This window comes from Kryptolebias marmoratus, linkage group LG10 (assembly GCF_001649575.2).
Source record: "Kryptolebias marmoratus isolate JLee-2015 linkage group LG10, ASM164957v2, whole genome shotgun sequence".
Classification (NCBI taxonomy): domain Eukaryota; kingdom Metazoa; phylum Chordata; class Actinopteri; order Cyprinodontiformes; family Rivulidae; genus Kryptolebias; species Kryptolebias marmoratus.
The window spans coordinates 10,780,239-10,792,601 of record NC_051439.1 but is presented as its reverse complement, the minus strand read 5'-3'; the positions used below and the strand labels follow the sequence as shown (position 1 = coordinate 10,792,601).

At 41.0% G+C, this 12,363-nt stretch overlaps 1 protein-coding gene and 1 long non-coding RNA gene across 4 annotated transcripts in view; one reads left to right on the top strand and one right to left on the bottom strand.

The window, feature by feature from the left end:
- Nucleotides 1–12,363, top strand: part of rps6ka1 (ribosomal protein S6 kinase a, polypeptide 1) — a 42,943-nt gene that overhangs the window by 21,170 nt on the left and 9,410 nt on the right. The window contains exons 1-2 of one of the 3 annotated variants that reach the window (XM_017417644.3): nucleotides 8,911–9,008; nucleotides 9,751–9,804. The exons of 1 other annotated variant lie outside the window; for it this stretch is intronic. In XM_017417644.3, the coding sequence (XP_017273133.1) occupies nucleotides 8,967–9,008; nucleotides 9,751–9,804 (96 nt within the window). In that variant the 5' untranslated portion in view covers nucleotides 8,911–8,966. Of the gene's footprint in view, nucleotides 1–8,910; nucleotides 9,009–9,750; nucleotides 9,805–10,636; nucleotides 11,046–12,363 lie in introns of those variants that run through there. One more of the 3 variants, XM_017417630.3, reaches the window with a different exon arrangement.
- On the bottom strand, nucleotides 4,617–10,637 carry LOC119617400. Its single transcript, XR_005233638.1, has 3 exons — nucleotides 10,451–10,637; nucleotides 5,834–7,591; nucleotides 4,617–5,660 (listed from the first exon to the last, which is right to left on the bottom strand). It is a non-coding gene; the product is annotated as an uncharacterized LOC119617400 (long non-coding RNA).

Below are 12,363 nucleotides of genomic sequence, written 5' to 3'. Positions count from 1 at the left end.
AGCTCCTTGGACGAAGACGGGAAGGAAACCCTAACGATACACACAGACACACACACAGACTAGCACACACTTACTAATGAAGAAAAGCACTGAGGCTTGAAGATGCCCTCTTTTCTCCTCATCATCATTTTACTCTGTAGATTCTGGTAATTCATCCCCATCTTCTCTTCCTCATCCTTCGTGCTCGTCCTCAAAGCCCAATTTATCATTGTGTCTTGTCGTCCAGATAAGCCTCAGTCATTTTGTCCTTGAATATTCAAGTCTGCTTGCATATGTCAGAGTTTGAGCCAAACCTTTATACAAAAAATAAATGTTTTGACAGATTTTCATTTCGGCAAGGTTATTAAAAGTCTTGCAAAAAGGATGATTGACATAGTGATGCCTGATTGAATCAATAGTTCATTTGTTATGTATAAACTGCGCTCTTGGTGTTCCTTCTCCCACACAGCAAGTTAGTCAGTTAACAGAAAAGTTGAGCGCCTCATTGCCCAACTCGGACTTTGAGCCGGCACACGTGTAACATAAAGATCACTCAAGTACAATACGGAAAACAATCTATCACCGAGGCTCGTCCACATGCAGGCACAAGTAGAGGAAAAACACGCATGGCATCATTCACATCTTATTGAGTGTGAGTCAGAGTTGTGTTTATGCGGCAGGGTTAACTGAGGCTCTCCAGAAGGGTTTAACACAAATTAAAATGGCTCCTTAGTCTCCGCAGTGCCTACCAGACCTCGTTATGATTGCCTCTGCACACCCGTTTGGCCGAGCCTGGTGGACGTAAATCAGCGGTGATGTTTGTGCACAGCTTAGAGTGTGTGTGTTTTTGGAGTATAGTGGCTGTCTAGCGGGTGTCCTGTTATCTGTTTCATCTGCACAGCTCATGCTAACGGCAGTCGCAGTTTAGTCCGTTTAGGGTGCCGATCGCCACACACAAAACACACACAAATACACACACACAGACCTGGGAGATATGGTTTATAGTCCAATTACCCAGCCTGCCCCTTTGATAGAAGGGAGCTCTAAATCTTCAGATCCTTTATACACAATCTAACCACTCTCTGTACTTGCCCGTCAGCTATATAACTGATCTCACTCCACTGTTTCCATGAAAGACGGTAAAACTAATCTATTATCTCTCAATCAGAAGTTGTTTAGATTATTGCAAAAGATTAATTTGATTAAAAGCAGCTCTGAAAGAGAGATCTATGCATAAAAGTGCTTATTAAAGTTGTGTTTATTGAGTTTTTTTTAAATGTGGTTGTTATTTTTATTGCCTCTGATAGCTGGTGGATGCACCCAGGAGGAGCTACAAAAAGTTGACCAGTCATAAACTCTAAAGGCTGCTTTAACTGTGGTTTGATAATAAAACAGCCATACTCTATAACAGAGTTAATTTTCATTTAAATACACATTTGGTACTTTCCTAACCACTGAAACATTTTAATGGTTCTTGTAACCAATGGAGGCAGTTCCCTTTTTAGTTTTCTTTTGTGTCCACACTGAAAGAACTGTGACAGATTGTATTATTTTTTATAGAAAAGGCTTTAAAGAGGGCTTCCTTCAAAGTTAGAGCTTTCTAGGTACAAAAGGAACCAACTGTGAAGCAGCTGGTTGGTAATTGGTCAAAATAGAAGGACTGTACGGCACTTGGTTGGATAAAAATAGGTTTAAAGAACTGATAAAAGTTGTCCACACTGGTGAAGGGTTTGTCACAAGCAACAGTTTTAAATGTTAGGTCCTGAAAATGCTAAAAGGCACCATAAATGGAGTGACACTGAAGCCAATCAGTGGTGCAAATGAAACCTGGAAAAAATAAAAAGGGGCTAAGTGTGCTTCAGGGGGTTTTCAACACGTGAACATTCAGTATAAGTATCATGCAGATTAGGTGGTGAAAAATAATTTAATTAGTCATGTTTATGGTGCAGTTTAAGATGGGGGGCCATAGTAGCTTGGTGGTCAACGCAACAGGAAGGGCATCCGGCGTAAAACAATTGCCAAATCTTTCATGCAAGTTTACTCTCTGTGACAACCCCTGAATAAGGGAGCAGCCGAAAGAACAACAACATAGTATAGTTTAAGCTAGTTGGACGTTGAACCTACTGTCCTTGCAGTTGATCTCATTTTAATCCTAATGCTTAAACAGAAGACAATTGGATTCCTCTTTTTAGTTCTTGAAAGTCCACTTGTCTTCTGTTCAAGCACTTAGGATCATCATGACCTGGACAAACTGAGAACTTTCACTGATCTAAAAGCTGCAAGCCTGGAGTTTATTAGGTTAGAGGTGAAGTGAAAATACTTGACACCTGATGGGATACTTTCGCTCGTTCCTTTGTTCACCATAAAGGATAAATTAATTTCAATTAAACCCCATTGATTAGTCATCCAGATTAATTATTTACTTCATCTCTTACTATCCAGTTAAATCAATTACCTAAATCAGAAACTTTAACCTTTGACCCTGTATCAGTGATAGTACTATGGGTGTTGTGCCAAAAGTTACAATAGGTGGAGTCGCTCAACACGAAATCAGATCTGTAATCTCAGAATGATGCAGTTCAGATCCTAATTTTATCACTGATCTGCTTTTTCCCTTTTAAATAAGCTTAACATCTTCTATTGGCTCATATGCCTTCTCTTGAGATTTGTATGAATGACAGAAGAGATTAAAACGCACTAGATTTGACCCACATGCTCCTCAGATCCATCCATCCATCCATCCGTTCTCTTAATCCCCTCCTCCGGCCATTCACAGCTACTGGCCTCGTTGTCATGGCTACTGTACCCTCAGCATCTCTAAGCCCTGGTTGTAACTTGTGCTGCCTGCAAAGAAAGAGATTTACGATCACTCGCATACACACCGGACCAGATGCACGCAAACATGGAACTCTCAGAAGTCCTTATGGTTCGGTGCATAGGGATTCTCCTTCATGTATCCGTCTGACTTAAAATGCAAATGCACACGGATTCAGAGTTTGTTTCTTACACAGGCATGATTATAGTACACAAGGAAGCTTGTGACAGAAAGTCAGCCCCATTAATCATCTAGTTGGTGTGTGTGCATTGTATTATAGATAAGCCTGTGTACTCAGAAAGGTCTCTGATATTAGAGCCACACGTTACACCACCAACCTTTAAAGGCCATTGTAATATATTACCTCCAGAACAAACACAGCAGGATCCATGTTCATATGGAGCACAGATGCTGTGGAGAAGAGGATTCTGGCATCACATTATGCACTGAAGTTGAGTGTGAAAACACATAAGTGCTCTATTTGTGAAGATGGAGGCTTGTTACCTGGAAGCATCATCGGTGCATGTGTGTGCATGGCCTTGCCTCTTGTCTCACCTCTTGTCATACAAAGAGGAAGCTGGGAGGAGGAGAAAGAGAAAGCACAGTTGCCATAGCTTCACAAGTCTCTCTGTTCAAGTTTGATAAAGGGAAATGTTCTTACTAGTCCCATCTCATCCTTATTTCTCATCATTACAGATGCTGATGGCGTTCATTCTTTCAGCTCTGCCTCTTTTGTCTTCATTTCATGAATCCACAAAATCTCAGTTGCAATTTTTTTTTCCTCCCCCATTTAAGGTTAGAAGTTTGTCTTGGGTGTGTGTTGTTCTTTGCGTGTTGCTTCGGTTTTCTCCTCCACTTTCGATGTGTTTCTGTTCCTCGGCAGTTTCAAGTGTCACACCCAAGGGCACTTAACCTTTGGCCCCATGTTGCCATGACAACGGTGCCATAGTCACTGCAGGAAGTGCAGAGGTTCATCTTTAATGTCGCACTCTTCATTTTGTGTTTCTAAACCAATTGATTCAAAACACCGATAAATTGAACCACACACTAAATAAACTACTTAGTCATCTTTTTATTTTCTGTCTCCGTTTAACAGTAAGTGTTAAACAAATAAAGGGCTTTGCTTTTTTAAATAATGGGGGTTTTGCTTCCTGGACCTGTGGAAGCATTTGCCAAAGATGTTTTCATTAATTAGGAATGAAAGCTGGACATTTAAAGTATATTGGATAGCATTGTTTGTTAAAGGCTATATAGATGTTCTGTGTGAGAATAAAATCTTGGCACCTTTCTTGCTGGGAACTACAGGTGAGAAAATGTCTCATTCAGGGAGTGGGTCAGGTGTACAGTATGTCTAAAGAAAACCAGCATCTTTTTCTCTGATCAATTTCAGCTCCAATCATGCTGCACGCTGCTGCACATCCGAACTGGGAAGTGCTTTTGCTCATTTTCTGCACATTTCTCATCAGAGGTTTTTATATTGATTTCCCCTAATCGGATTGTTGTTTCGTTTGTGCACAGACAAAAAGTGCCTGAAACTGTTTACGCAGCGATTGAGATGCATTTGGTGTCTATCCATTTACTTCTGCTGTTAGATATGATTGAATATGACGCCATTTTTCTCAGCTGGACTTCTTTCTTGGACAAAAAAAAACAACAAGATTTCAAAGATTTGAAAGTTCTTATAGCCTTTTCAACAATGTGAGCTGATAAATGTAGAAGAAAAAGTAAGAAAAATCTGAAAATATTAAAGAGATCATTTCAAACTTCTCTTCCTGTTGAAAAGAGTCACAAGGACGTTTCCGATATTAGAGATATGGGATTAAATCATTCCAGATCGTGGTTGCAGGTGTTGTTTTGCTTTTAGATGTAACTATAAACTATAGCTCCTCTGCAGTCAGCCTGTGTTGCTTTAACTCTGATGACCTCATTGTTTTGAGTCCAAGCATCTACTTTCCTCTCCATAAATCTCCTCCTGCTTACCCATTTTTCCTCCCCCTCTGTTCTCTCCTCTCCTTCTTCCTGCCAGATTCTGTCTGTCTTTTCTTTTTCTTTCATTTTTTTTTTTTTACTTATTGCTTCACTGTGTCTGCCACTGTGGGTATATCACAAGGCCATTAGGCCTGTTGTCAACTGGCTCAGCGCTGAACTGCCTATCATCTTCCTGCCATCCTCGCTGCTGCTATTAATATTACACATGCCAACACGGGATTTCCTGTAGCTTCGGCGCTAATCCTGTGCTACCTCTGGGACGCTTCCTGCAGCGTCCACCTGCGCCTTGCTCCTGTGATTAGCTGTGCCCATCGAGATGCCATCGTCAGTCAGCGTTGCATATTTTGCTTTTCTGCAAATCGGGGGGGAGGGGGAAGTCCGTTTACCTGGATATCCTTTAAAGCACGTGTGTTTGTATGTGTGTGAGGAGATGAGACAGATGGCACAGTCAGCTAAAGAATGTGTATTAACCCCATGACCTCCACGAGATGAGAAGATGCAAAACATCCAAGAAATGTACTGTTAATGAATCCTACACCATCTTTCTGTTAGATAACAACAACCACACTGACAAAGACTATAATAATCAGATTAATCAGGTGGGGATTAAGATTATAAAGATTAGCTATGCTGCTGTTTCTGTGCATTTTATGAGCCTTTGTGCAAGTCAGTTATTCTAAAATTGAACCTTTTTCTTTATATCTTTTATTAGTTCTTGAAATCTGCTCTGCTGTCTCCTCTCTATGCTGGATTTAAAGTTCCTCAATGACTTGCCTGAGGATTACATTGAGACCAGGTGAAGGTCCATCTGCCAACACCCACTCCTCTCCTTCCACCTCTTTGATTTTTTTTCTCAGACCCTTAACTGCAGGTGTTGCTAAAGGGCAGAAAGGAGAATGGTTGAGAAGTAATGGGACAATGGAGAGGACAAAATGAAAGGGGGCAGATGGAACGGTTCGTGCAGAGCAAAACAAAGGTGTGCTGTAGAAACGGGGTGCCAAAAAAAAAAAAAATGGTGTGAGAGAAAAAGGTTAAAAGAACAAAAAGTACCTTGTCCTTAGCTGTGCCACTCTTTTGATCCCTCGTTTTCGAGTTTCAGGCAGAGTAAAACAGAAGGAAACACATTCCTGTCCTTCCCCCGACTGAGGTGGATGCCTCTCTGTAGGCAAGTCTGAACACTCCTGCTCAGCCTCACAAACAAAAACACCAACCTGTTATGGAGCTCATGAAATTCCAGCGTAGTGGTGAAACTGTGCTTTAGCTCGGCTTTTAAACAGCTGTTCTCATGTTTGTCATTTCATTCAGCATTTGTAAGATTTGCAGTATCTATGTTTTGTAAAAACTATATGAACTCATTTTGTTTTACCAAGTTTGGGATGTAAAATGCATTTTGAGTCTTCTAGTCAACAAACAAACATGAATGATTTAAAGTGAACCCTCTGCAAGAATAGAAATAGAAAAACAGACAATTATGAGCATAATAAGTGGTCGTACTTTTTATAGGTTTTTTTTTTTTTGACCCAAGTATTTCCTAAGTATCTTTTCGCTGGACTGCATACCTTTCCTGATTTCAGCTGGGATTTATAGCACCAAAAAAAAAGAAAAGGCTAAAGTGACATAATAGCAGGTCAGTAACTGCCTGGCAGACAAATATAGCTCAAAAACCGAGACAAAAACAGTCAAGTCTGTTTTTCTGTTAGTTGAAGGCTGTTGTTGGTGTGTATATCTGTAAATTTGGACCGAGCACCATGCAGTTTCATAACTAAACTTCCTCCTGTGCTGCGGTTGAGTACCTACTCCAAGATAGGAGCTGAAAAAACACACAAGTGGAGTTTTTTTTTTAACTACGATATTTCAGTTTCTGCACTTTAACACAATAAAGAGGGGCTAACTTCTACAACTGTCTATTAAAAGTTATTTATAAGCTCATAAACAACAAACACTGTGTAGATGGAAATTAATCTCATCATTCAAATCTGCTTCAGTCTGATCTTACGGAGTTTTGTAATAGTTTCTGCCTGGTTTCATCCAGCTGCAGACTTTAAATAAGGGCACAGGTTTAATGTTAGTGCAGTTTAATAAGATATACTTCCAGTAAACATTCCTTTTATTTAACTTACTTGATTATATGTTTTCTTTAAAACATATCTGAAAGCATGTGTGCAAAAAAAGCTGATTTTTCCTCATGATTCATAGAGTTGTAGAACTGAAACTGATTAGTTAATTCAATAAATCTAATTAAACTCTTTTGCTGCTTGTTTTTTTTCTTACGTTGTCTTAGTTTGGGCCTTCTCTCTGTTTGACACCATAATAAAGTGAACAATTTAGGCACCGGGGGGTAGTTTTACAACTGTTTGAGGTGTTAAACATTAAAAGACTAATCAATCTAATGCTTAGATTGCCAACTCAATTGAAATCTCAAGCATAATAGGGCTTGAATTTCCATCTCTTTAAAGCTTAAGTTTGTACTTTTAAAAATATGGCTTTCAAAGCATGAATCATACTGTCTATAGTATTTTTACTTGTCTCTGTTGTAACTACAGTGCATAGAAGATCTTTCTGTGTATTTTATGTGTGTGTGTTAGTCTGTGTGGGAAATTTGTTTTCACAGTAATGAGGCTGAAGCAGAGGCTGGTTGGATGAATGTTTAGACTTCTCAGACCGCTTCATGTAGACTTTTCATCCACGCCATCTTGTTCCCAGCAGTCCCTCTCTCCGTCCGAGCAGTCCGAGCTGTCATGCCTTTGAAAATATGCAGGTGTTCCTGCTCCTTTTTTTTTCTTCTTCTTCCAGGAAAGAGGCGACGAGCTGCAGAGCGAGAGAGACTTGGAACTCTTCTGATTCTCAAACACAATTGTTTGAACATTACTTTCATTCCCCTCTTCAGGCTTCTCAGCATGACTCACTCCACTTAACCTTATGCCATCAAACCGAGCAGGTTCAGGTTATTATTCAACAAGAAATGGCTGTTAAAGGGTTTGGACCCACTTGACCTTTTTCCACTGTGATTGGACACTCCGGCCCGGTCACCGCCCACATACTGCCTTTCTGTTCTACTCCATATCTTCCTTTCTGTAACTGATGTCAAAGCCAATTCTGGGATTTGGATGAGCCACGGGCTAGCAATGTGAACATGTCCTTTCTTGGCTGAACTGCATGTCTTCTGACAAGGATTTTTTGGAGCGCAGACCGCAGATTTGGCTGCAGCCCAGCACTGGCCCCTTGTGTTTATTAAAGAGCATTACACCCTGTTATTTTATTTATTTATATACGTGTATGAGAGTGAGTGAGCGAGAGAGAGAGAGGTCATGCCTGGATTATATGTTGAGGACAACTCTCAGCTACTACCACATCAAATTTCAGCTCTATAGCTGTAAAATCAACTGAGTAATAGCCATTTCTGCGTTGGCTAATGCCATTTAGATGTGGTGGCCATCTTGAATTTGACTTATTCCAAACGTTAATCAGTTGTAGAGGTACATCCATTTATTATTTTCTGAAAATTTCATTAAAATCTGTCCAGTGGTTCATGAACACTGTTGCTAACAGACAAACAGGGTTGACTCCCAACAGTTAATACTAACATTTTAAGCACAGATCTAGTGCAATGAGTAGCTTTTGCAGTATATGTTGTGAATGACTCTCGCCTGCAACCATGCCAAATGTTAGCTCAGTGTCTGTAAAAGTGGCTGGGTTGTTGCCAGTTTTCTGTGTGAGGTCAGTTGGCTGGGACCTTCGCCTTTCTGCAGCAGGCGATAATTGAACAAGCTGAATACAGCTGGTTTCCTCTTTTTCTCTCTGTATAGTGCAGAAATCTTTAGTAGGGAAAGTAATTCTCGTCGTGTGTTTGAAACACATCTTCACTGTTGTTTTGTGTTTTTTTTTTTTTCCCTTAAATAAAAAAATCTTTCGCATAAGGCTTATCTCTCTGCTGTCGGACCTCTTCATCTCACACAGTCCCTAACAAATCAGTCTGCTGCTCTTTACCCATTTTTATAACTTCCCATTTTAGTGTGTGTGTGTGTGTGTGTGTGCGGGTGTGAATGTGTGTAAGCATTTTTTTATCTCTTGTGGTATTGCATACAGACAGGGTTAGCTAACTGACACAGAAGTTGTGTATTTGTAAGACAGTTGAGTGTCACCAGTGGCAGCATCAGTGACATGGAAATATCTGGACCGAGACATGTGGAGGTTCATATTCCGCAACAAAACTCACGCACCAGAGGCAAGTCGATGCCGTTTCCTTTTCTCCTTCTTTTCCTTAGCGCGTGTGCTTGATAGTAACTTCCATTTACTATAAAGTGTGTGGGTGGCGGCTGCTTTGTTTAGGACATGGATGTCACCCAAAGCTTCAGGCAGCTGTGTGTGTGGTGTGTGATATTTTTAAAAGAAGAGGAGGGGGGTTTCTGTTCGACGTGGAGTGGTGAGGGTTACCAACCTTTCAGCTGTGAAATTAAAGCATCATAAGAAGTCGGAGGAGTGCAGTCAGAATCTAAGAACCATTAATCATTCAGAGGCGTGCTTCGTATTTTCTGTCTGTACGTCGTTTTGCAAGCTAACGCAGTAGGACTAAATCTACCGCCGTGGAGCTGCACGTGGACTCGCCTTTGTGCGCCAAACGTTTCGATATGTTCAACACGGTGACTTTCAGCTCACCATCTATGCCGAGAAACTGTTGCCATCTTACCGGGAAACTCAGCTTGAGCGTGTAGGAGTTATCGAGCAGGAAGGAAGTGAGATCGGCTGAAGAAAAGAGGAAGTGAGAACTGGGAGGGAAGAGACGTTTCCTGTTACCAATGTGATCGTGACACTTTGAACCTCCCCCCCTCCCGTGTGTGTGTGTGTGTGTGTGTGTTTTCATGCAAGAAATATGCACATTTTTTGGTCGGTGCATCTATAAATGAGTAAATAAAACCCAAGTGCTGATATTCCCTTTAACTTTTGTTGCATTAAATCGCCTCCTATAGAACAAGTCTCACATCACCTGGATAGAGAGAGATTTTACCCATTTTAAAGAGCAGGTAAGACCCCCACCACCACCACTCGCAGCTTTGTGTCAAGTTTGCAGCTCCTCGCCCAGTGCAACTTCCCTACTGCTTTCAGCTGTCTTTAAACTACTGCAGACTAAAGCACGCCCAATGTCATTCTATCTCTTTGTCCTCTGGATTTTTAATCTGTCAATCAAGTAGCAAATAAAAGGAAGGAACGCATATCTCCCTGCCATCCTTCATGCCAGAGTTTAAACTACAATCTTATGATAGGAAGGGAAGAAGTTGGAGTCATTTTGGTGCAACATTATAAATGATGTTTTGCTTGATCTCATGTGAATATACTGAGGATGACCCTCAGCTACTACCATGTCGAACTGTAGCTTCGTGTTTGCTAAGGTCCATTAACTGTGGCGACCATCTTGAATTGGGTTGACTCCAAATGTTAATCTGTCCTGTATGTGTCTGACAAAAAATGGCTGTAACTCAGTCAATTTAACAGATATTTGGATGGAATTTGGTGTGGTAGTCTCTGAGAGTCATCCATAAAGCATACTTTTGATTGTGCAAGATTGCACATAAACGATGGCGGGTGACATGCATTCCTTTGAGGAACGCCAGGCCTTTTCCATTATTCAGTGTTTTCTAATGTTCCTTCCCTCTTTGTCTTGAGTCTTACCTGTTTTCTTTCTCTTGAGATCTGTTTCACTCTCTCAGCCACACGTGTGTTTGTGCTCCACTGGTTGGGTTTCAGGACTGTGAGAATGAGGGCAGGCTCTTCCTTCCTGCTCACTTTAGTTGCAGCTCACTTCAGCTGTAGTCAGTTGGTGAAGGACACAGGTCTAATCAGACACTGACGAACAAAGGACAGGACCTGTAATGGAAGAAGAGGCATTTTTACAATGATGGCAGAAGAACCCGGCTGAAGGAACCTAGATAAAAGCCCGAAGCTGAGCTGATGTTTCAGATTCACCTGCAGCCTGCAGAGCAGATCCTGACATGAGTGCACAGAGGAGTTTGAGGTGTGCTCGCGCTCAGAGGGGATGTTCGAGATGACTTTTTGTGAGGCGCTCGCCTTGTCACGGACGCGGGTAGGATCCTGAAACGGCCTGGAAAATGCTGAGATGGAAAAAGAGAAGAAAAAGTTCAAGCTGAGCTACATGCTGTCCTTGTATCGGTTCAGAAAGAGCAAAGCCCTGACTGGGAGTCCTGCTCAGTGCGACAGACCCACGGCTGCGCCAGACACCTCACCTGAACCCAGGAACCAGTGGACGGTAACGACATGCCTCGACATGCCTCGACATGCCTCGGCTTGTTGACATCTTGAGCCGCTCGGCACATTGTCATTTCTTCCAGCTGACATGCAGAGAAAGCAGATTTGTTAACACAGTACGGTGCAGACGATGCTTTGTGTTTGCTGTTACCGATGGTTGTTCAGGAACAGCTGAAAGCTTGAACCCACTCTGGTTTCCTGTTGTCAGATACACTTCAGGCTGCAGTGCTCTGTGGCAATTCTTTTGTTAAACGTTAAAATCAAACAAGCTTGAAAACCTTTTTTTTTTTTTTGTTCAATAATTTATCACTCTTATAAAAAAAAGGATGTTTTTGTAGATGAACTGACTGAACTACATTTTATCTATAGAGCAACGAAAATAAAAGCGGTCACCGTGATCCGTGTGAACATCCTTACCTGTTCTAATTTCTGTTTTATGAGTTGGTTTTGGAAGTAGACATTTCCGTTTTCAGAAATGATTGACCAGTTCTGCTTTGTTGCTCCAAATTTTCCTTATTACTGTCTTTGAACCCCACAGACAGATCAAAGTGTTTTTGTTTTTTCTTTTTTAAAATGATTCCATTCCCTCTGTTGAATATAAAATACTGTCCTCAGAGTTATCACACACCACAAAAGGTGAGAGCTGATGTTTTTGCATGTGTGTGTGTGTTTGACTGTCTGTAAGGTTAGTACAATATCTCATAAACCAGTGGACGGATTTTAACCCCACTCTAGATGGCCATTACAGCTAATCAACCTAACAAAACTGCTTTAACAATTTTATCAAATTGAATGAGAGTCATTTACAACATATATTCCAATCAACAACTAATCAAGCAAGAACTACAGCTGAGCCTGTTAGCAAAAAATCTCTTGAATCTTTGGGTGGATGTTATTGGAATTCTCATAAAGTAATTTATGGATCTTTATCTACAACTGTTGGAGTCAACAGGATCCAAGATGACAGTCATGGCTAACCAACCTTAACAGAAATGGCTTTAACTCCGTCGGTTTTCCAGTTACTGAGCTAAAGTTTGATTTTGTTCGTAGCTGAGAGTCATCCTCAACACGTCTCACAATTTTGCATGAGATTGCACGTAACGTAATTTACGAGATTACACCAAAGCGGCTACGACTCGTTTCTTTCTCAGCACAAGATGATTTTAGTTTGAAACTGGCGGTGGGCCATATGCAGTCCTTTAAGGAACGCTAGGGCTTTAAATACTGATGTTTTTATTAAAAAAGAAGCGGCCTGGTGTTTTAAAATTCTGTGAATTTTTTGGACTTTCTTTGGTTGTTTGTTCAGTTCTCAGTGATAC